The 23,015-nt window shown below is 38.9% G+C and overlaps 1 protein-coding gene across 3 annotated transcripts in view; it reads left to right on the top strand.

Moving 5' to 3' along the window:
• EPS15L1 (epidermal growth factor receptor pathway substrate 15 like 1) overlaps nt 1–22,774 on the top strand; it is a 46,671-nt gene extending 23,897 nt beyond the window's left edge. For 2 of the 3 annotated variants that reach the window (XM_063403615.1, XM_063403614.1), the window contains 2 exons: nt 12,659–12,864; nt 17,480–22,774. In XM_063403615.1, the coding sequence (XP_063259685.1) occupies nt 12,659–12,864; nt 17,480–17,626 (353 nt within the window). In that variant the 3' untranslated portion in view covers nt 17,627–22,774. The remainder of the gene's footprint in view (nt 1–12,658; nt 12,865–17,479) is intronic. The other variant, XM_063403617.1, reaches the window with a different exon arrangement.
• Nucleotides 22,775–23,015: the final 241 nt, after the last annotated feature.

The raw sequence follows: 23,015 nt of genomic DNA, 5'->3' as shown, positions 1-23,015 counted from the left end.
GCAGGTGCAAAAAGCTCTAAAAGAAAACTCCACTTGTCCTCAAACCTCTGGAGTCAAGTAGAAAATAGAAATACTTTCGCAGAGTATTGGAAACTGTCTGATTTCCCAGGCAGTTGATAGTGAAAACTAAGCAGGATCCACCAGGGATTTTTCCCGATTATCCATGATTTGGCGCTTTTCTGTATGCGAAGCTTTTGCATGTGACATGTAAACATTGTCTGATAATGCACTTAAGGATTGCACAATGTCCTGGACCAAAGTGTGCCACAGTTCTCACCTTTCCCATGAGTCTCTGTTTTGTCCCCATGAATGGGGAGTTCGGCATCAAATCGCATTCCTTCATGAAAACAAAGGCAGCAGAAACACTTGGAACTGAGCACAGGATCAGGGAAACACTTAAAATCATGTCATGTGCTGAGTTGGAGGGGACCCATAAGGTACATAGAGTCAAACTGCTGGCCCTGCATGAAACAGCCCAACAATCTCACCCTCTGGCTGAAACCATTGTCCAAACTCTTCTTGAGCTGTAACAGCCTTTAGGCTGTGACCTCTGCCTTGAAGAGCCTGGTCAGTGCCCCCTCACCCTTAGGGGTGAACCTTTTCCTGAGATTGGTCCCAACGCCTGACATAGCTCCAGCTGTACCTGGGGTCCTGTCCCTGTCCCAGAGCAGAGCTCAGCCTTTGCCCCTCCAGCTCCCCTCAGGAGGAGCTGCAGCTCCCGAGGAACCTCCCCTCAGTCTGCTCTGCTCCAGCTGAACGAGCCCAGTGCCTATACCCAATCCTCAAACCTTCTTCTCAAGATCCTTCCCCATCCCTGTGTCTGTCCTTTGGACACTCTCCATCAGCTTTAGATTCTTCTGATCTTGTGATGCCCAAGGTGCCCCCAGCATTCAAGGTGTGACCATGAGAGCAGAGCAGGAGAATCCCTTCCCTTGCCCAGCTGGGGATGCTGGGCCTGGTGCTCTCCAGGACATGGTGACAACTTCAGGCTGCCAGGGCACACTGGTGACTCAAATCCAACTTGCCACCAACCAAGGACCCCCAGGACCCTTTCTGCAGAGCTGGTTCACAGCCTCTCATTCCTCAGTCCGTTCATGCATCCAGGGCTGAACTGGCACAGGGGCAGGATCTGGCACTTGTCATGTTAAATTGAGGATTGCCCAGCCCTTTCCTTTGTCGAGATCTCTCTGCAGCACATCTCTGCCTTCAAGGGAGTCAACAGCTCCTCCCAAGTGCGTGTCATCACCAAACTTAGTCTGCCTTCCAGTCCCCCATCCAAGTCCTTCATGAGGACATTGTAGAGCACTGGTCCTGAAACAGAGCCTTTTGGACATGACCTCTGTTTATTGTATAATGATGGTCAGAGCAAAAGGCCTTCAGATATACCTGGAAAAACCTCTAAAAGGAGGTTGTTGTTCACAGGAGTTGCTCTCATATCCAGGCTCTGGACACAGTCTTCACACACCATATAGAGAAACTTCTCTGCCAGTGTTGTCAGCAGTAGGATTTCAGTGGGTCATCAGGTCTGGTCCTACACATCCTGATGTGTTTGCTGGCTGCTTGTAAAGAGAAAATGGGTTGGTTGTTTTGGTTGGTTTGTTTATTTTTAGTTGATGTTTGGGTTTTTTCACTGGAACATTGAGGAGCAACTGTGATATGAGTGTATTAGCAGATAGTTCAGTTCACAGCTCTCTCTGGTTGGTACTATCAGGGTTAGGCAAACCCTTACTGTGTCGCATGGATTGGATACCCTTCAGATCCATATCTTTCCCCTCTTGAATACTAAGATTAAAAGAGGGTATGACAATCATGAGATTATTTAATTGGAGTTGTATCTTGGGTAGAATATCAACCTTATGCTTGTTCTCTTCATCATAAATAATTTTCCTTTTTTCTTACTCTATTGTTGACCAGTCTGTCAAGATCTTTTAGATGTTTCAAAGTCCTAATCTGATCCTTGCTTTGTCCAAGAGAAATCTCATGTTTGTTTTTACGGTAAAATACTTTACTGAGTATTTTTTCAGTATAACTGTTTAGAGGTTAAGTGCAGAATCTTTAAAGAGAATTGGAGAAAGGTTAACAACTCAGTGAATCCCAGTAGAAAATAGCAAGGAGAAGGTGTTCCAGAAGCAGCAAACCTAGATAACAATGTACCTCAAAGCTCCATCTTACTGTTTCATGAAAAGATTTGGAAAATCACTATCTCTGTCCCATACATGCTTTAAGATTCTTATTAGGTTGAGGAAGATCAGCCAAGAAAAAGTTCATTAGCTCTTCTGACAAGACTGTTCCAATGAAAATCACCAAGAAAGTGTGCATGTTCTTCAGGAAGGTGTTGATCTCCATGAAGTTCCTAATGGTCCGAGGTTTCATAGGGCTCCCCTAGGACTTGGCTGGAGTAATTTGATATTCACCAGGTGCTACTGGAGAACTTGCAGGATTCTTTGGAGAGTAGTGGAACATTTTGTTAATTTATTGATGTTATATCTTGAATAATGCTCAAAAAGTACTGAAGAAATGCCAGTGCTTTGTGTAACAAGCTGTGATAAACAGAAAGCAAATAATAGTAAAGTATCTCAACATTCTTAAACAAAGGTGCCCTGTGACAAGGATCTACATTCCACTGCACATTATTTTCTTAAACTCCCTTAAAACATTGCTGAGTTTTGTAGATTTATAACTACATTTTATTTTCTGGCAGAGGACTGCCTGTGGTGTTCAACACTACCAAACTTATGGATGCTTTATATTTCTTCTGCACGTTCTCAGGATTTATGGGACTTCTGTGTAATTACGGATAAAAAATCTGAAAGAACTGGTAGACTGAAACCTGTCAGTTAAAATGGCTCTTGTAGGTTCTCACAGATTAAAAATTATGTTTTCTGCTGTGAGCTGCAGATTGAAATCAGTCAGAGTTTGCCGCTAACTAGTTTCTAGGTAAAAGTTGTTGATTACAAAACGAGAGAAACAGATTTTTTTTTTCTTTTTCTTTTTTTTTTTTTTTTAAAGTACAGGAAGTTGCTGTGTGGGTGTCAGTGATTGGGTTATAAGTAAAATGCTCTAGTGCTTTGATCGTGGGACCTAGTGCTTATGCCCCACCCTTACCACTTCCTTTCAGTGCAGCCCTATGCATTCCACATTGCGGTTATAGCAGTGCTGTTAACCAGTGAGATTAACCACTACTGACAAGCATCTGACACATTACTCTCTATGCTCTGGACTCCTTGTCAGGCCCTCAAGTTCCTGAAGGAAGCCACTCTATATCCAGGGAGGATGAGCAACACTTGACCCTTCCTATTACAGCAGGTTCTGCCCTGCCTTACTGATGCTGTACATTAAGGATGTGAGGAGAAAACACAGGCACTGAGCTGTGTGGTGCTGCATCTGCCTTTTGTGTACCCTTTCAGACATGAGAGTTCCTTTCCGATCAAGTTAGCACCACAACAGGAGTATGTGACCTGCCTTCCAAGGGGACAAGGCACACCAGGTTGTAGGATACAATCAGTTCCCAGTGATGCCTTGCATTGTCTTTGGTTTTACCACTGAATATTCCTGTAGGCCTCCTTAGGGATGGGAGAGCTAAGTCACACACCCAAGTGTCAGAGAGATAGTTTAGCGCATTTAAGGCTACTGGTGCATTCAGTGACCCATACTCCATATTCACCACTCAGAATTCCTGTATGGTATTAAAATGACAAGATATAGTCAGTGCCACCATGTACTAGTTGGCATCCTCCAAACAAACATTACTGGCCGTGCTCAACTAGTGGTGGTCCAGGTGCACATGGTTGCTGGAAAAGCTGAGAGACAACATTTTTTGCCATCAGCAAGTTCTTGGATGAATGTGATTCTGCCTTAATCCTGCTTTCAGGAGTGATGGATGAAGTACTCAAATTTCAGAATGCGTGGAGAACCCTAGAACTGGCAGTAGGTTCAAAATGGCTTCTCATGCAAAAGTCACCCTGAAGCCTCCAAAGTGGTGCCCTCGGTGTTTCCGTGACTTGTGTTGGCAGCACTCTCACCTTGCTGCAGAAACGTGCTCAGTTATGAGGGATTACAGACAAGGGAAGCCTATCCCTGGTGAAATTTCCAGATTCCAAGTTAAGTATTTAGAAAGAAACTTGAGCATAATGGGCTGGCAGAGTTTACTGAGGAGCAGTGGAAGATGCTTAAATCACTCAGAATCATCCAAGACATAGCGGTCGAGACTCTCAGGAAGAAGAGATTTTACAATGAGTCCTCAAGCTCAAGGATAAAAATGTACCCATCTCTTGGGTACCCGGCACAGGAGGGACATGAACCTGTTGGAGCAAGTCTAGACAAAACACCAAGATGATCAGAGGAATGGAGCTGCTCTGCTGTGAGAATGAGCTGAAAGAATTGTTCAGCCTGCAGAAGAAAATCTTTGGGATGACCTGACTGTGGCACTCCAGTACCTGAAGGGAGCCCAGAAGAAAGATGGAAAGAGAGTTTTACAAGAGCTTGGAGTGACAGGACAAGGGGAAATGGCATCACACTGACAGAGAATAGGGTGAGGTGGGATGTTGGGAAGAAATTCTTCTCTGTGAGGGTAGTGAGGCACTGACACAGATTGCCCAGAGAAGCTGTGGCTGCCCTGTCCCTGGCAATATTCAAGACCAGGTTGGATGGGGCTTGGAACACCCTGGAATAGTGGAAGGTGTCCCTGCTCATGGCAGGGGTAGCACTGGATGAGCTTCAAGATCCTTCCCACTCAAACCATTCTGGGGTTCTGTGATATTAGTGGGAGAAGCTTCACCACAGAGCAGTGTGAAACTTTTAACCTTTTCTAAATTTTTGTTGCTTGCTTATAGTGATTTTCACCTTTTTAACTTTGAAAGAATGAGAAACGCAGGACAAAAATACACTTTTCAATTTCAGTGTGTTTCTTTCTTGCAATGGTTATTTAATATATGCAATTATTTTAACACTACCTTTTTTTAGCTTGTGTAAATGTTATAATTTATATGATGCTATTGTATATTAGTGAATAATAGAGGTAGTGAATATTGTATTAATAGTTAAGTTCTTAAGTGCTAATGCACTTTAAAAATCCAGTTTTTCTTTGGGGTGCCAATATGTAAATTGCAAAAAATACATTGTAACTTGGAATGCATAGAATCATAGAATCTCAGAGTCATATATGTTGAAAGGGACATTAAAGATCATCCAGTTCTAATGCTCTTGCCTGGGCAGGAACACCTTCCACTAGACTAGGTTTTTCCAAGCCCAGTCCAAACTGGCCTTGAACAATTCCGGGGATGAGGAGTCCACAACCACTGAGTAAATTTAAAGGAATAACACATTGAATTCATCCTATATAAGAAATAAATTAGTGGGGTTACTTAGCTGCTATTTGAAATACAGGTATTAAAATAAATTCCATTGGTAAATTACTATTCCAGACTGCACATGGGGAGTTTGTCAAAAATCTTCAGCTTTGTTTTGTCATCCATTTATTTTTTGTAGCTCTGGTCTATGATGGCAACTGAATATTGGCATTTCAGAAGTTAGTGGTTAACACCTCTGTGCTAACCTTTTTGAGTTAAGGGCTTCAGTTTTGTTCTCACAGTGTTTTTATTACTTGTTATGGTTTTGAAAGGTTAAAACACTGGAAAAATATAGAGGAGAGTAGCCTGCCCTGGGTTAGGAAGCATGACCCTGATTCCTTAGAGAGGTCTGGTTCTGTGGAGCTCCAGACCTCAGTGCAAACACAAAGGTTTGCACAGTGTTTGAGTGACTAGAAAGTATTAGAAAATAATAGTAATAATGTTACTGATAATAAATTTAATCAATCGAGGTGTTAGGGTTCAGTGCTTCACCAAATCACTAATTACAAGACTGCTAGATCTATTTTGCTGTCCTACCAAAAAGACAGAAAAGGCTGATTGAAGCAAAATCTGACTGATCAAGTCCTGTTTTTTCATCTTGCCAGTTGGCTCATAAACAATATCTGAACCTGTTAGTAGCTTAAAAAAAATGAAAAGGGATCAGGGGTTTAAGATCTTAACAGGTGTTCAGAATCTTAATATTGTGTTTATTGAACGAATCTGAAAACTTATAGCTCTGCTGAATGTTGTAATCCATCATCTACAGAAACACTAATTCCCTAGTTCGGGGTGGCCATCCTTTGTCTTTTCTTAGAAGTGTGGTTGCAGAAGGTTGTTGTCAGGCCCAGAGAAGCTAGAAGTGCAAAAACAATTACCAGCAGAACATCTTTCTGTTCAGTTCCTGTGGTGCAGGGAGCTTGCAAGAGAAATTGTGGATAGATTTGCCCACTCAAGTACTCACAGTTAGGGAGGGATCCCGAAAGAGCCTGTTCTGATGGCACTTTGACCTCAAAGCTTAAGTGAGTACATACCCAGATAACTGCGTGTATGCAGACATATTCCCAGGTTTCCCTGGACCAGGATTGTCCAACTGTAAGTTTTAGATTCACACTTTGAGGATGTCTTTTGTACCCCTGGGACCATTTCAGAAGCCTCTTGCTCCTTCTGTGTGTAACCAGCAGCTGGCCCAGCTCAGGGCAGTGCAGGCGATGTTTGTGCAGCTTCTGCTGTTCCCTTCCTTTGTGTTTGATGCTTCCTCCTCCTTCATGTCAATGATAAATATAGTTCTTTTTTGTATGTGTCACTTCTCTAAATTTAAGGCATTTTATGGTTTGACTGTTTTTGCCATTTTACACTTATTTTTCATCTTTAAGGCAGCCCAGGAGCACTGACAGTGCACATTGGCCTCGTATTGACACTTTCCAGTGAGGTAAAGAAAGCTTAGATCTTTGCTACTTTTTGAGTTGGACATATAAATGGATTTTAGTAGTTTGTTTGCCTAAGATGTGTCTTCAGTGTCTCAACTAGATCAAAACTAAGACTTCACAATTTGTTCAGTATCTTCCCTATAAATTCAGGCCAAAGTCTGAATGCTTTGTCTTGTGCATTTACTGGGTTCAGTTCTTGAAAGAAAATGATGTCATGTGAATACTTAGTGTTTAAACACATCATGTTTTTGTGGACTTTTTTTTTTACTTGCACCATGTACAGAGTCCCCATGTAAAAATTTCCTCTGTGTATTGAGTCAGCTAAATTTTAAAAGAAAGAAGCCATGTTAGGTATAATGGATGTAATCAGGAGTTAGGAACAAAACAAAGGATTGTGTTAATCAGAAAAAAATTTTGTCATATAATTCACTTAATTTAATTTAGATTTAACTCTAAATTATGTAGATTTATTGAAGTTGTGGGGATCAATCATTTGGTCTAGAGCAGGGTATATAGAGTTCTGTTCTTTACTCATTGTGAGACCACAGGAGTGTTGGGATGTTTATTTCTGCATGATGCCACACACCTGTTTCCTTAGAACTTTTTCAGCACCAAGAGTTTATTCACAAGTACCATGGTGCCTGTTCACCTTTATTTTTCTCCTCATCTGCAGCCAAGAGTGAGCAAGTCAGCTTCAAAGTTGCGACTGACAGGAAAAGTTTTTTTATTTTTCATGCCATCTAGAAGACTTGACAGTTGCATTAGAACACAGGCATCCCTTGTTGTGTAGGATAAATGACTCATGGGTGGAGCACCTGCCTGGCCACAAGCTAAAAATTCCATTCACGCTTTGATTCTCTTGTTTATGCTGGCCTCTCAAAGATATTTCAGTACTGATGGTTGAAAGAGATTGTCCAAAAGCTGTTTCAGAGCAGATTGTTGGGCTGAACGTGTAACGATTTCTCACCTTTCAAGAAGTTGGTAGATTGTCAGAATATTTCTCTTAAGCAAAAGTTTTCAGTGAACTTAAGGTGCAGGCTTTGCAAATGTTAAGCAAAAACAGTTCTGAGGGGGTTTTGCATGGGAAAACTTTTCCCTTGTGTTACGAAAAACATGTTGTGATTTTTTGCAAAGAACATTATCATCAAATAGTTGAGTTTGAAATACACCGCAGAAGTAGTCCCTGTTGAAGACAAAGACCTCCAAGTATTCTGTAGAAAATTTAGTTTAATGTAACTAACCTTCAGGGGAAGTTTGAAGCTAGTAATTATTTTTCTGTGAGTTTGTAAAGTTGCCTTTGTGAAGATTTTACTCTGCATAGCAGGAAGAGCTAGATAATCTTAACAGGATGGTGGCAAACATGCTGAGTAAGTTGGGAATGAGATGTAATTTGGTAAACTGCCGAGAGAAAGACGTGTTGGGAGGCACCTGAGGCTTCTGCTGCCATTTGAAAAACAGGAGAGGTGTAAATCCTGGGATTATATGTTGAGGTATAATCACAGGTATGGACTTAACTCACCTATCACTCATTATCTTCTGCAGCACAACTCTGACTTCTTCAAGGATATTTTTTAGTTTAGAAAGTCTCTTGGAAAGGAGCCCTTTTTTAGTGAAAGCGTAAGGTTGTGTCATTTCCACTCTGTCCTGTTTGCCCATGAGCATAATCCATCCAGGCTTCAAAGGCAGGAAAAATGCTGCTTCTCATAATTCAGCAAGATCCTCTTCTTAAGCAGAAAGTCAGGCCCAGCATTGGAACATCATAGACTATTGAGACAGCTCTAAATATTTCACTTTGTTGTCAATATCTTGTAATTCAGTAAGATAAATTTTGTGTTTGCATCCTACCAGTGAGGTTATATTTGCTTTGAAATACAGATCTCAGCCCTCCAAACTCAAGTTTGCTGTGGGGTATGAAATTAGATAAAACCCTTTGTATGGGTGGAGTTCACTCTAAGTAACAGCACTTGCTGTGGTAAACCATTTTGTTCATCATCTCTTTTTGCTGAAGTGAGTCCTCTGTGTGGTTTGGGTGCACCACTTGGGTAACTGCTGAAACTGCTGTGGTTTCAGAATAGGACCTTGTTTTGCTTTTTTCTAAACTTCTTTCCCCTGAAACTATTAGCAGAAAAATCAAATAAGGGTTACAACTGTTTGCCTGCCATACCCCAGAATGATAAGCAGAGTCATGAAAAAATACAACATTTTCCAGCAAATGGAAGATTAATGCAATCTCAGTTACAACTATATTTTGCAGTATTGCAATTTTACTGATGTCCAACAGTACAGCTGGTAACCTTTTACTGTGGCTTGGGTACATTTGCTTTGTGTTGTAGAAATCCCATTTGACACACTAAACATGGGACTTCAAAAATCTTTGTGTAGTTAAGTGTACACTCACTAGGATGGGAGACTACACTTGCCATAAGTCAGCAAAGGCATCAGAAAGATAATGCTGGTGTTGTTATTACTAATTTTTGTCTAATAAATGAGTAAATTTGAACATCTAACTGAACCAAACAAACTTCTGCCAGGCCTCAAAAACATGTTTGCAGAGTATGGCAAGATAAAGCAAACTGTAAGCAACATACAAAGGATACTAGAAGAGAGATTTGGACTTGGAGTTTGACTTGATGGTCTTCATGGATCTCTTCCAGCTCGGGAGGTTCTGTGATTGTAGGGCTCATTGAGGATTCTTGTGCATGCTGGGGTTGATGTGTTCAGAGTAGGTGCCCTTAAAGTTGCTCTGCAAAAGATAAACCTGATTGCATAAGGGTTTCCCTCTCACTTTTTTCAAAATAGAAAAATTACCACCCTATTCTATTCTTTAACATCTAAAAATCTGAGAAAAGTGCCACTCCATATGTAAAATGAAAGCTTTCAATATCATTAGCAGTAACTCCCATTACGTGTTGGCATTTCCTCTACAACAAAGTGATTCTTTGTGATCTTTTGTGAAGATGAAGCACGAGAAACCCTGATGTTCTGTGCAGGTTCAAAACCACCCGGTGCTTTGTGCAAAAACTTAAACAGGCCACCCAGAAGAACCAGGCTTGCTGAACAAATACGTTGCAAACCCGGCATTTGTGTTAACAGTCACCAATTCCACAAGGTGGTTTCGCTAGCAGAAGATTTAACGTAAGAAAAGGGGCAGCTTAAAATGGGTCAGTTTTGCCTCCATCAGTCCAAATTGATTTTGGGCAGTACAAGGTGAAGTATGAGGGGGAGTTTCTTGCTGGTAGCTGGCAATAGAGGAAGGAGAAATAGCACAGAGGGTCCTTTTTTGCCTTGACCAGAAGATGGAAATGCAGATACTTTAATTCTCTTCATAATTCTCCAAGGCCAGTTTGCATTGAGCTTGGAGCAACCCAATCTAGTGGAAGGTGTCCCTGCCAACGGCAGGGGGTTAGAACGGGATGAGCTTTAAGGTACCTTCCAACCCAAACCATTCTGGAATTCTATTACTCTAATTTGAAACAAGTTAAAATAAGTTGCTCTTTTATGTGGGGCATTACATATGAAATGCTGAGTTGCTCATCCCTTGCTGGTTTCTATGTCCCCTGGCATGGGATGGCTGTAGCAGTGGTGAGATCTGGAGGCCATGGGGATGAGCAGGATGGAAGTGCAACACTCCATTCCAGAGGGAAAAATCTGGCCTGTGGAAAGGTGGGTTGGAGTCAGGGAGGGTCTGCTTGTGAGGAAAGCAATTTCCTCTATATTATGTCACTTCCTTCTATGAAGGACAAACCACTGGCCTGATCTGCCTCTCTTTAGGAATTGCACAGGTGGTTGCTGCCATGGGGGATCTGTATATCCATATGTTATCCGGGATGGAGCATGTACTGAACCATGGAAAATAGTGGTGGGGTGAGCTTTAATAGATCTCCTTTATCTTCCAGCTTCAAGGCAGCTGAACCAGTGTTATTTCTGCAAACTTTCTCAAACCTCGTGGATGTGTTGATAGAATGGCTCCCAAGAGCAATGGTCATGGCCAGAAGGCTGCCAGAGATCAAGGAGCATTTGGACAATGCTCTCAGGCACAGAGTGGGATTGTGGTGGTGGCTGGGCAAGGCCAGGGGTTGGACTGGATGATCCCTGTGGGTCCCTTCCAACTCAGATGTTCTCTGATTCTGTGAATGTGATAAGTTCCCTGGGCAGTCTGGAGTATCTTTAAGTTTTAACCATGTTGTGGATTGTGTGATGTGACTCTCTTCTGGTTCAGTCTAAATCCATTCACTCCTCCATTTTTCCTCATGGAAGACTTGCAGGACTATGATCAGGTTCCCCTTGAACACTGTCAGGACTAAACAAATCCGGTTCTATCTCCTACTGCACAATGCCTAGTTTTCCATGTCTCTCTCTGTCTGCTTGTTTGTCTGGAGACTTCTTTGCTTCCCACTTTCTATGCAGCTCAATGTCTGCCAGTGGTGCCTATATTCCATCTGAGTCTGACATTGACACTGCACTAAGGAGAGTCTGCGTGATTTCCTCAGCTCCATGTAAACCTGATTCACTGAGTTCCCTGTACACCAATTCCTTCAGCTCACTGGCCACATGTGCCTCTGACTTTGGGGAACAGAGGCCAGCTGAGTACAAGAGAGGATGGCCTTTTGGCTAGCCCTGAGATAGGAGAGGCTGAGCTGGGATTTACTGGAAGTTGCTGGATAGATCATTTAGTTAGTGCAAGTTTGTTGATCTTTATTTCCCTTTGATAAAAGTATTTCTGCAGATCTGAGCATTGCTTATGAAGTTCATGAGCATGTACCAAAGTACTTTCTGAAAAGCTCCCAGGCTATGACTTAGATGTGCCAAGTACACTCTGAAATTTGGGGGTTGATTCCATTTCTCTGTGCTTTCCTAGTACATATATCATAATGGGAATAAATGATAACATTCCTGTTAAATTATTGTTCAAAGAATTGGACATTTCAAAACAGCTTTATTACTACAAATACTGTATGGAATTCAGGTTGTTATGCAGGAAGTTGTAAGTATATGTTTATTTTATAATGTTTTTAGATTTTCCTTTATCAAGTACACATTGCAATCACGAATGTTCACCCAAAGAATATTTTCCCTGGAAGCTGGACAAATAGTTGGTCAGGAGCAATCTTTTTTTTTTTTTGAAGATGGGGCAGGAGGGGGAGAAATAGATTTATCTGTTTAATTGTTTGACCTCACAAAATAGTATTTTGTCAAGGGGAATTAAAAAATCAGCCACTGAGGCTTTAATTACAGCAGATGAAATATACACATATTATTTATGAGCACACACAATCACAGCTCCCATGATTTCATTTGTTGTTGGAGTGGAATATAAGAAGAAACAGTTACCTACAAAAGGTGGGTTGTGGAGCAAATACCCCAGAGAGAGGTGGTTTCTTAATCAGCCTCCTTTTCTTTGTGTGTGTGATGGTAGAAGGATAAACCAGTTCCAGGGAAAAAAAGCAGAATGCGAGCATTCTGTAAAGTGACAGCTAAGTTACATGACTTACCTTTAACGATACATGGTTTTTTATTTTGCCTTCTATATAATACCAAACTTAATTTGAAATATCTCAAATCCTGGAAAATCAAACTCATACTTGTCAATTTTTTCTGACCAATTGTCTTTATAATGGGTTTCATAATTTAAAATCTTGATGGTATTTATATTTTGGTATGTATAAGATAATAAATCCACTTAAATAAAACAACCGGTTTAGATTATTTGCACTGAGAAATGAATACCATTATATTTGGTTAAATTTTCACTCACCCCAGGAAGGATGGATGATGCTAAAGTGTATAGCAGTTTCCTATTACAGGGCTTTGCCTTGTCCATGGTAAGTAACTTCTCTTTTTCTCCTTTTCTTTTTTTTTCTTTTTTTGTCCTAAACTTTCCAGGTAAAAGTACTCCCGTAAGCCACCTTGGGTCTGCAGATTTTCCCAAGCCCCATGATCCATTCCAGCCATTTGGGGCTGACAGCAGTGACCTGTTTCAAAGTAAAAAGGGGTTTGGGGACCCATTTAGTGGAAAAGATCCATTTGCTCCCTCCTCTTCAAGTAAAACTTCTAAAGACTCTTCCTTGGGGTTTGCAGACTTCAGCTCTGTAAGTTAAGTTCCTTGTCTCTGAGCAAACCACTTTCTGCTCTGCTTGCAGCAATCTCTGTTGGGTTTTTGTCTTACCTGCAAACCTACTGTTCCTTGCCTTCTGTCTCTCAGTACTTCATGCTGTCCTCATTGTTTTTGTATTAATATTTCTGTAATAAAAAGGTTATTTCAATAAAAAAAGAAGTTTCATACTAAATTTTCAAGGGTTTACGTGCATTTTAGTACAGTGTGCCTTTACTCTCAAATTCTTTGTAGCAGAATCTGTGTATTGTTTTTGTTGCATGGAGGCTATTTTGTAAACAGATTTTTGGGAGCCAATGATGTAAAGACTCAAAAACACTTGATAAAAACATTTCTACAGCAATTTCACCATATCCTGAGAAGCAGGTCCTTAAAGGGAAAGTTTCATATAAGTATTTGTAACTGTTTGTGGAGAAAGTTCTGACAATCCTATTGAAACATTTACTGTATATGATGGAATGTGGTCATAGAGAGACACAGATGAGACAGAGATTGAAAATCTAGCTGTTGAATTTTGTTCCTTTTACTGATGATGTAGAAAAGACAAAAGAGAAAATGAAATGGTTTTGCAGAAACAAGATTGAAAGGTCCACAGTGCACTCCAAAAGACAGTCCCAGAAGGTCTGAAAACAAAGCCAGGTCCCCATTCAATTAAAAATATCGGGTTTTCCGAAGCCTGGCTTTGGTTTTAGAGCTGGAATTGGGAACCATTGTAAATGCAATGGTTGTGTGGTTCTTATTGCTTCCATAAGTGGATAGAATCTGTTCCATCCACAGCCTCAGGCTTCTTCCTCCTTTTGCATGTTTTTGTTCTCTCACGTTGCTGCGCAGTAAAATTGCAAACTTACTCTGTTCCTTAACTCTGCTGGACACAGGTCATTGTTCAACAAGGGAAGATATTTAAGCTGAATCTTTGAGGTTGTTTCTTTTTAATGTTTTGGGGGTTTTTTCCCTAGTTATTATTTAATATTAAATGTGTATCACTTTTCTATTTGATATTGTTAGCTGAGGTCATCTGTGCAGACTTTAGGTGGCCTCAGGGCTTTAATTTATCACTTTTGAAACGTCCAAGTTCAAGATTTGTTGTATGTTTGACCACAGCTAGTTGGATTTGAAGAGTCAAATTCTGATTGTATACGAACTGGTGACATTCTTAATAAAATAAGACACAAAACCTGCTTTATCTGAAGTTTCTTCAACAACATCTAATTTCTTCCTGGAATGAAAGACAAATGATAGAATGGAATGACTGTTACCCAGTTATTGTCATCTTACTTTCCAGACTGTATTTCTTAAGTTAAAACTTTGTTTACTCTGAGTGATTGTATCAAATGATTAACCAAAATCTCTGGTCCAAATCCTAGTGGGTGCTCTAGGGTCAAATTTGCTGTGCCATCAGGTTCTCAGTTCAGATTAACTTTAGAAGATAGGGAACAAGTAGGAAAAACGAGATTATGAGCAGTAGCCACTAAATAATTCCTGTTAAATGGCATTTCATCAAATGAAATACATTTTTAAAATTTAAACTTTAAAGTTTTCTGAATTAATTTATCTTCCTGTAGGGAAAAAAAAGGAGTGTTGACTGAATTTGGCTGAAAAGACAGATTTGATCCCTTTTCTCTTCAGATCATTGGGTTTTTTACTTTTCTATAACATAATTATGCTACTACACTTGACAATTCCTAATCCTTCTGTACGATGTTTTAAGTGTTCCAGTTACCTTGAAATCATTGAGAATATTGTGCTTCTCTTTGCCCCATGGTTGGGAAACTTTGTTCATAGTGGGAATGAAAATCAGTTTTGCTTACAGAATGTTTTTGACATCTACTTTGAATCCATGGAATCTGAGAACTGAATCATCAAACAACCTGATTTTTAATTGAAACCCTTACTGTTTTAAGAAAGAGCATGAGAACTTTGATTATATTTTAGTAGGAAAATCTGGTGCTTTTTTGACGCACTGGCAAATTCATGCACACAGAGTTTCTGTATATTTTCATTGCATTCTTAACTTTGATGCTGTCATTATATATGATTCATTGGAACAAAACAGTCCTTTGCGAGCTCAGATTTCAGGTATTTCTGGATTCCAGCTGCAGTTTACACAACAACAATAAAAACCACTTTTTTGCCAACAGAAAGTGTTTAAATTTCCAAGAAACGGAACACTTAGGACTAAGCTTTTTGTCTCAGTACAAGCTAGCAATTCAGTACTCACAAGTTAGTGAAACTTTTTGTGATTTGATTAGTCTTGCTGCAGTCTGCTGGTTTCCTCATCTGTGCCTTGGGTCTGACTGTACTTCTGAAAAAGAAAAGAAAAGAAAAAGGAGGGGTTTAATCCAATTACACGTGTGACATTTATAGACTTGTTGAAACCTGGACATACGCAAAAAATCGGTATTGTATTAAATTATCTGTCAATTATCTTTTTATAGACAATCTGTGCAAGAATCTGTGGCATTAATGAACTGTTCTGTAGTTATTTCACTACTCAGTGGTGAGAGTTATCTCGTGAAAATTGTACTTTGTGCCAACCACTTGTTACAGGGCACATCCAGATTTGTTTCCAATGAATCACTTGCCTGTTTTTCCTTTTTTTTTTCCACTCAGCTCTTTTAACCACAAAAATATAACTTGTGTCCCATAAATAAGTTATAATTGGGACTCTCAGAAACTTTGGAAGTCTTATCCTAGAATGGAAGTTATAGAAGTAAAACTGGTTTCTCAACATGAAAAAAATATCCCAGATAGTTTGACCAAAGCATCTTGTATTTCTGAAAATACTAACTGTTCATTCTCCATCCCAGCTGTTGGATCTGCCTAAATCCGTGGACTAAGGAGAGAATTCTTGCTTCCATTTTTATCTGTCATTACCTTGAAAAAAATAATCTATTTAAAATCTTAGTGAGCTTTTCAATCTTACCTGTCAGGTGACATTATTTAAATGAGGAATCGTAGTAGGGTCTCTCCATTTTAAAAGTAAAATATCAAAAGGTGTGACACTTCTGTTGTATTTCAGTAACACCAAATGCAAAGATTCTCATCCAAATTTTTATAGCAGTGAAAGCAGAGATACTGGATGAAGAAAAGTATTTTTTTAATCTCATCTCAATCAAATTATGATTTTCTCAAATCATCTCAAAAGTCATACTGGGAGAAATAAAATGAGGAATGATGGGCATCCAGAAGCATGATTAAATTATGAGTAAATGAGAATTGCGCTTAGGTTGAAAGAAATTCAAATAAGCGGGTTTACTTCAAAATACATAAAAAATAAAAATGACAGATACACTGCAGAGTGGAGGAGGAAACTGGGGTGGGGCCATCACATAGTGTTTTTGCAGCTAGGCAGGGTTTAGCACTGAAGCTTGCATTTTAACACTCAGTTCAATACTTCAGGTTGGACTGGGCGGGTGTAGCTGTGTCAGTTTGTGCCATGGCACAGCAGGCTGAGCTCAGAGTCACCATGTCCTGGGCCACAAGGAATTTCTGCAGTATACATCTAGCTGAAATTTTTCTCCTCAAAAATACCCTCAAATAATATGTTTTCCTGCATACACACACACAAAAAAAATCCAAAAAAACCCCAAAAAACCAAACCAAAACCAAAACAGCACAAAGCAGATTTTAGAACTGGGCTTTAATGCAAACATTTGCATGCGGCTGTTCCCATCCTCCTCAGCAAATGCTAAAATTAACTGAGAACAGATTATATTTGAATTTGAAATTGCTATGATTTCAATTAAATGGTTTCAGATTTTGTTCAAAAAGTTCAAACTTTCGCATCCTTTAATGGTAAATACTAGAATATAATTTTGGACAAATTTTGCTGCACTGGACTTGTGTTTTGGGAAGCTCAAACAGGTTTAGGACCTGAATGTTATAAAGTATGATATTTTCTTAGTGTTCTCTGCTGAAGTAAATTGGATTCTCTCACATTATTTCTTACTGGTGAAACTGTCTGTATTTTATGAACAGCAACAGAAGCACTTTCGATAACTTTTGATTTGGTGATGAAACTTCCCACATGTCAGCAGTCTCCAAAATCACTTACCAACCCCCTCACCCTTCGCAGGAACTACCGCAGTAAGACTCTCTTTTGTGCAATTGCACAAGAGTAAACTATTAGCTTTACCAACTATTTACCAGCTTTTACCACTATTTATTCTTAAAAATGGTTGTAGTTGCTGTGATTCCACAACATTCATTTCCCCTTTTTTGTGCTTGTGGAGGGGTTTTTTGGCTGTTATCGTACCCAGCTGAGCCACAGATGCAGGGACTTGCATCCTGTGGGGGTTAATTTCCAGGTGTCAGGAAGAAGAAACTAAGGAAATAAACTAAGTAAGGAAGTAAAGGAAGGAGGAATTAAGGAAATAAATCAAGTAAGGAAGTGAAGGAGGAAGAAATTAAGGAAATAAAGGATGAAGTGAGAAAACCAGTGAGTGAATTTGTATGTCAGTCTAAAACTGCTCTAAGACAGCCTGGTGTACTTGAGCTTTATATTTAATAAGTCTGATTCTTTGTTATTTTTGTATAATTTCTTCATGCTGATTGATAATTTTAATAATTCATTTTCCATTTTCATTTTTTAGTTTGGAAATGAGGAACAGCAGCTGGCCTGGGCGAAGCGAGAGAGTGAAAAAGCAGAGCAGGAAAGACTGGCTCGGTTGCGGAGACAAGAACAAGAAGACCTTGAGTTGGCCATTGCACTCAGTAAGGCTGACATGCCAAACTCTTAAAGAGGGTCTTGGGCTTCACCCTTTTTAAGAGAAACCTTGGAACAAGGCTTTTATAAAAATACGAAATCCTTGGTTTATATTGTGAAAATAATTTTAGTCACCTTCAGATCTAAACAGGACTGGCTGGTTGTGTCTGACCAGGCTCTGTGTGACCTGTATTCTCAAGTGCATAATCTGCAGGAAATACTGTATAAGCTGTATTATATGTTCTAGATAAAATTTATTGTAAGAAATTCAGTGTCTAATCCAAAGGTACTGAAAGTTTCTTTATCTGAAACACAACTATTGCATAGAGTAAACTGCAGCTTGTGAATCTGTTTTTTTATAAACTGAATTCCACTGGGTCTTTGAGGCTGTAGTATGGATTTCAAACAAAATGTCATAAAAAGAGAATATTTATAGAATTAGCTTTCACTTGTTATATTTATTTAATAATTCATGGTAGGCTAATTAGTACTTATTCTGCATCATCTGTGTGAAAGCATAAATTCATTATTAGACGGTTCCTTTTTATCCAGAAGTTGCAGCTTTTACGAAAGAATCTGACAATTTATATGTGATGGATACAAACACTGAGCTCTGTAAAAACAGTACAAATTTGAAGACTCTAGAAATTAGTAGTTCTTCTAATTTAAACATTTGTTTGCATTGAGTTTTAATAAATGTGTGTGACTAAAAGAGGGAGTTAATTCAGCTGTAGTAAATGGGATAAATAATTTAGCAGTTAAATTATGAAGTCAAATTTTGCTTTATTGTAAGCAAACAGGATTGCAAGATGGTGATACAGAATTGGGTGCTGCTTTAATGTGACATCAAGAAATCAAGTGGTGGAAAAGTTGCCATGTTTTAGGAGTGCTCACCCCTACAACTCATTGTACCCTCATTTACTCCAGCTCCCAGGACACATACTAGGTTGTGTTACCCAAGTGACTCTCTGGGACAGTCTGTACCTCTGCTTCTTCAATTCCACCTCTTTGGGGTTACAGATCAAGCAGATGTAGCTGAAATGAAGCCAAGTTGAGTCTGATTTTAGTTGCCAAATACACATTCACACATCAATTCTGGCAGCACTGGGTTGGCTCTAAAATATAGTTTGCGGTACTCGGACCAGATAGGAACAGGTTTTATAGCATGGAATGCTTCCACCTGGAAAAGAGAACACAGAATGTGTTTGACATGTCATAGAAAAAATAAGGCTGTGAATTTAATTTGCTTACTATAAATGCCTTTTCTAATTACAGGAATTCTGAAACTTCAGTTGTGTTTGCCTTGGAATTTTCAGTCTTGTAGAGTAGGGATCTAGCAAGCATTTTTAAATGTCCTCAGACTTCTTTCCTGCCCTTTGTTCTCTGGGAATACAAAAGCTTTACATTCAGTGGTTTTACTGATGTGGCCCTTATCTTACAACATTTTCTCTTTTTTTTAAATGTTATTCCTTCATCATCTTTAATGCATTTCTATTTTTTATGTCCTTGCTTCCTTATTTTCATACTACAATGATAGTGCCTGCTCAGTGAATGAAAACAGTCGTTCCCTGTTCTGTTGGGATTGCCTTATCCTGGATACTTTCCTTACACAGAGGATCGTTTTAAGCATCTTGGTAGTTTTCAGCTCTGAAATGAAGCCAAGACGTATAATTTATAGTCTCAGGCTTTTGTGGAGAGGTAGGTAGGTGGGTGGGTAGGTGTGCAGACACACGCATCTATCTGTGTTTAGGATCTTATTTTTAGGAGTCACAACTCCCCTTTTGCTGTGTGTCTCCTGTGCTAATGGTATTACAAATAATGTGAACCTTTTATTCTCCTCAGAAGGAGAGAAGATTTATTTCTAATAACAAAACCAACCATATAATGATCTTTAATACTGTCTTTTAATGAGCCCTTTGGGATGCAATAGAAGCTATGTCTAATTTTGCAGAACTTGATTTGAAATCCCTTCCCATTGCAATAATTTTTCTCTAATATATGCTTGATTACATGATCAAACAAACTAAAATGTCAAAACATTCTCTCTTCTGTTGGTTTATAGAACTTGAAGTCTCTGAGAGCTAATTTGTGTCCATCTTTAGGTAACATGACAAAGCTTTTGCTGTGAAAGAGCATCAAAAGCAAATGGCTGCAGGATTCTGAGTGAAGTTAAACAAACTGTCCATGTGTAAGATCCTCCTGTTCACTTGGACCTGAGTCCTTGTGGTGTCTCTTCTGCTACAATAAAATTTAGAAAGTAATACCAGTTCTGGACTGGATGATGTCACTTCAGTGGGACAGGTGGATGACTAAAAAGCTTGATGCATTTTTGAAGTTCTGTACCATAACAAGACCTTCTGCTGCTTTGTCAGGGCCCCAAAATACTGAATTTATAATGCTTCTAGGCCAATGAGATGATGTTTTCAAGATGTCCAGCAAGGAGGCAGACATGTTAATTAATCCATCATTCTGTATAGTGTTAAGGCTCGTTTTTGTATTTCCTTATTGTCTCTTCCTCACATTTGCTTGGACAGTAACTGCAAATCAGCAGATGAGCAAGGACAGAACAAAACATATTGTCTATGCACAGTATTAGATTTAGGAACCTTAAATTCACTGAAACATTCTTGATTCAAAATGTTGTTGCTGCAGTAGAAGAAAACCTAGCTGTGATTTCTCACTTTGTATTTAATATAATTTTCCATGTAAAAAGGAAGATTTCCCACATTCTTTCCCTATCTGTAACTCAGTGTTTGTACAATATCTGCACTTGCTCTTTGAGGCAAAACTTTATTGCAAGACATTGATCTTCTTCCTCCAGACCAATGAAATTTAAAGCACAAACAGACTTGTTGCTATTTGGGCATGGAAAATATGTACAATGTAAGATAAGGAAAATGTGAATACCCCCAGTGCATATACAATGTACAGCGAGATCCATATTATTTGTGTCTATGTGTATATATATATATATAGTATTGTATAATGTAATCTTAGTGTGTGTATATACTCCACATGTCCACATGCTATGTCCAGTACATAGTTCCTTGTGCTGTACATAAAATGTGTATATACAGTGAATATGTAGAATATGCATATATATTCTATATATTAAAGCTTGTGTGTATGTATGAATTCTGTAACCACAGATGGATACAGAATTGGAATCTTTATGGAAATTCAGATTAGCTCATGGCTCTGAGAATTTCAAAATCCTGGTTAAAGATGAGAAATAATTTCTAATCAATTTTTATCAAGATTTCTTTCATTGATATGAAAAACTGTGTTCATTAGCTGTGCCAGGTGTAAGAGAACCCTTGCAGAAAGTAGTAATCATCTGCACTGGATGTAATTTCACATTCTTTGTAGTTTTTAAAGTACCTGTTTGGAATGTAGGCACAACTGCTGATCTTGCTTGTCATTTTTCTTCTCTGGGCTGAGGCAATGAGTTTTTTCCTGTGTTTGCTCATAGTTTCACTTCCCTCTTTCCTTTTTTATCCTTTTCAAAAAATTATTTTTAAGGAGCTCTTCCCATACATACACCCCAAACAATCACAGGCAAAGGTGGAAAACGTTTTTCTTGCTTCATTCCAGTTAGATTCATTGCACGTAATTGCCATCTGGATTCTAGTTCTGTTTTTCCTCCATTTCCACCTAAGCTTTTTCTTCAGGAGGAACGAACATGCATTGCATATTTGGCTTAGAGGAAAGAGTGGGAATGATTCTTCTTTATACTTAAATAAATTATTAGACTCTGTGGTACCTTGAGCAAATACCAAGAGTTTAGCAGGATTTTATGGTGGCACACATGTTTTTATACAAAATATATACTACTGGAATGACTTGTGGAAAGCCCTGGATTCCACAGAGCACTGAGGCACAACAGTTAAACAGGACAGACAATTATTCACATTGGACCTGCATGTGCAGACAGTGTTCATAGGATGCAGATATTGAATTACCACGGTATCCGTCACAGAACTGTGATCACATTTGCCTTGAGTAGTTTCCCTGAGTTACCTTCAAATTGTCTTGCTGTAAACCTCCCAGGCACCCTGCAATAAAAACAGATGCTCATAAAAGTCATACTTCCACAATAATGCTGTATGAAATGTTTTTATATAGGCAACCTTTTCTTCATGGAACCTCTGCCCTGTGAGGGTCATCAGTCCTTCCTGTATCTTGTTCCATGTACTGTGCTCTCAAAGTGTAGGAAATTCCAAGCTGTGTCTATCTAAGTCTTTTTATTTTTAATTCCCATCTGTCAAATCTGTTGACACTATTGTAGAAATTATTTTGTCATCTTATGCTCAAAGATAATTCACTTTTCTTGAATTCTTCTTATAATCCTTTTGGGGTTACTATTTCTTCTTTAGTGTTTCTCCATTGAGAAGAATATTTGTTCTGTAGAACCATGGCCCAAGGAGTTTTGGTCCAAGTAGACTTATTGCTTTCCCTTGTGTAAGAGTTTGATTTCTCCTTTCTTCTGCATTTTATTCCTCCCTCTCAGGAATTTAATTTCTGCTTAATCCGCATTTAGAGCTGGAACTCTGTTGAAGTGAATTGATCTCTGCTGCTAGTGATCTAATTCAATTATCTTCCTATACTAGTGGAACAGCCAAGTTCTTGGTTATATATTTGGTTACATATTGTATCTATGTAGACTTCACAACCATCTTTTCATAGAAAGGAATTTTGCTTGGAGTATGATGGATGTATTTTTAGAGTAAATATGTTAGCTATAATTCATTGACACATCTGTTTGATCAGTTGATATACTGCTCTTTTTACTTGAAGGTTTTATAAATAAAGGGTAATTTGTCATAAAATGGAATTTTCATTTTTCCAACGTCTGCCTCTACCTTTGAGTTTCAAAGGAAAACTCCTAGTGACTGTGGTTTCTTCTGCTGTTGCAAGTACAGAGTGCTCTTCTGGTGTCCCTTTTAATATATCTTTCTTCAGTCTGACCTGAAAAAGGTGGAAACACAAAGTGGAAACTGCAATGTTGACCTAAATCTGACTAATATCTCCAAATATGTACATTACTATGGTTATATTTATCTTTCAAATGTTATAACAAATTGTAAGGTATTTTAATTTTAACCCATCTCATGTGCTTATTGTTTAATATAATAAGAGAAATGTTATTGTTTAATATAATAAATGAAAGTTACTTTTTGGAGCTCTGAGATTTCAGCACTCTTTCTTTACTTTTTTTTTTTGTCCGCAATTTCACAAGTTCTGATGTTAAGTTTGTGAATCTTGCTTTGAACAACAACTCTATTCTCTGCACTGAAATCTTTTTCCTGTTGGCTGGTGCCCTCTGCACTGTTTTTCCTCCTGTCCTTCCCTTTCTTCCTTGTCCCAGACAGATTTGGGCTGAGCAGACCAGTCCCAAATCCAACACCACATCCTTTCCAAGC

This window comes from Prinia subflava, chromosome 8 (assembly GCF_021018805.1).
Source record: "Prinia subflava isolate CZ2003 ecotype Zambia chromosome 8, Cam_Psub_1.2, whole genome shotgun sequence".
In the NCBI taxonomy this organism is placed as follows: Eukaryota; Metazoa; Chordata; class Aves; order Passeriformes; family Cisticolidae; genus Prinia; species Prinia subflava.
The sequence above is the reverse complement of the archived record's forward strand: the minus strand, read 5'-3'. Positions and strand labels throughout refer to the sequence as shown.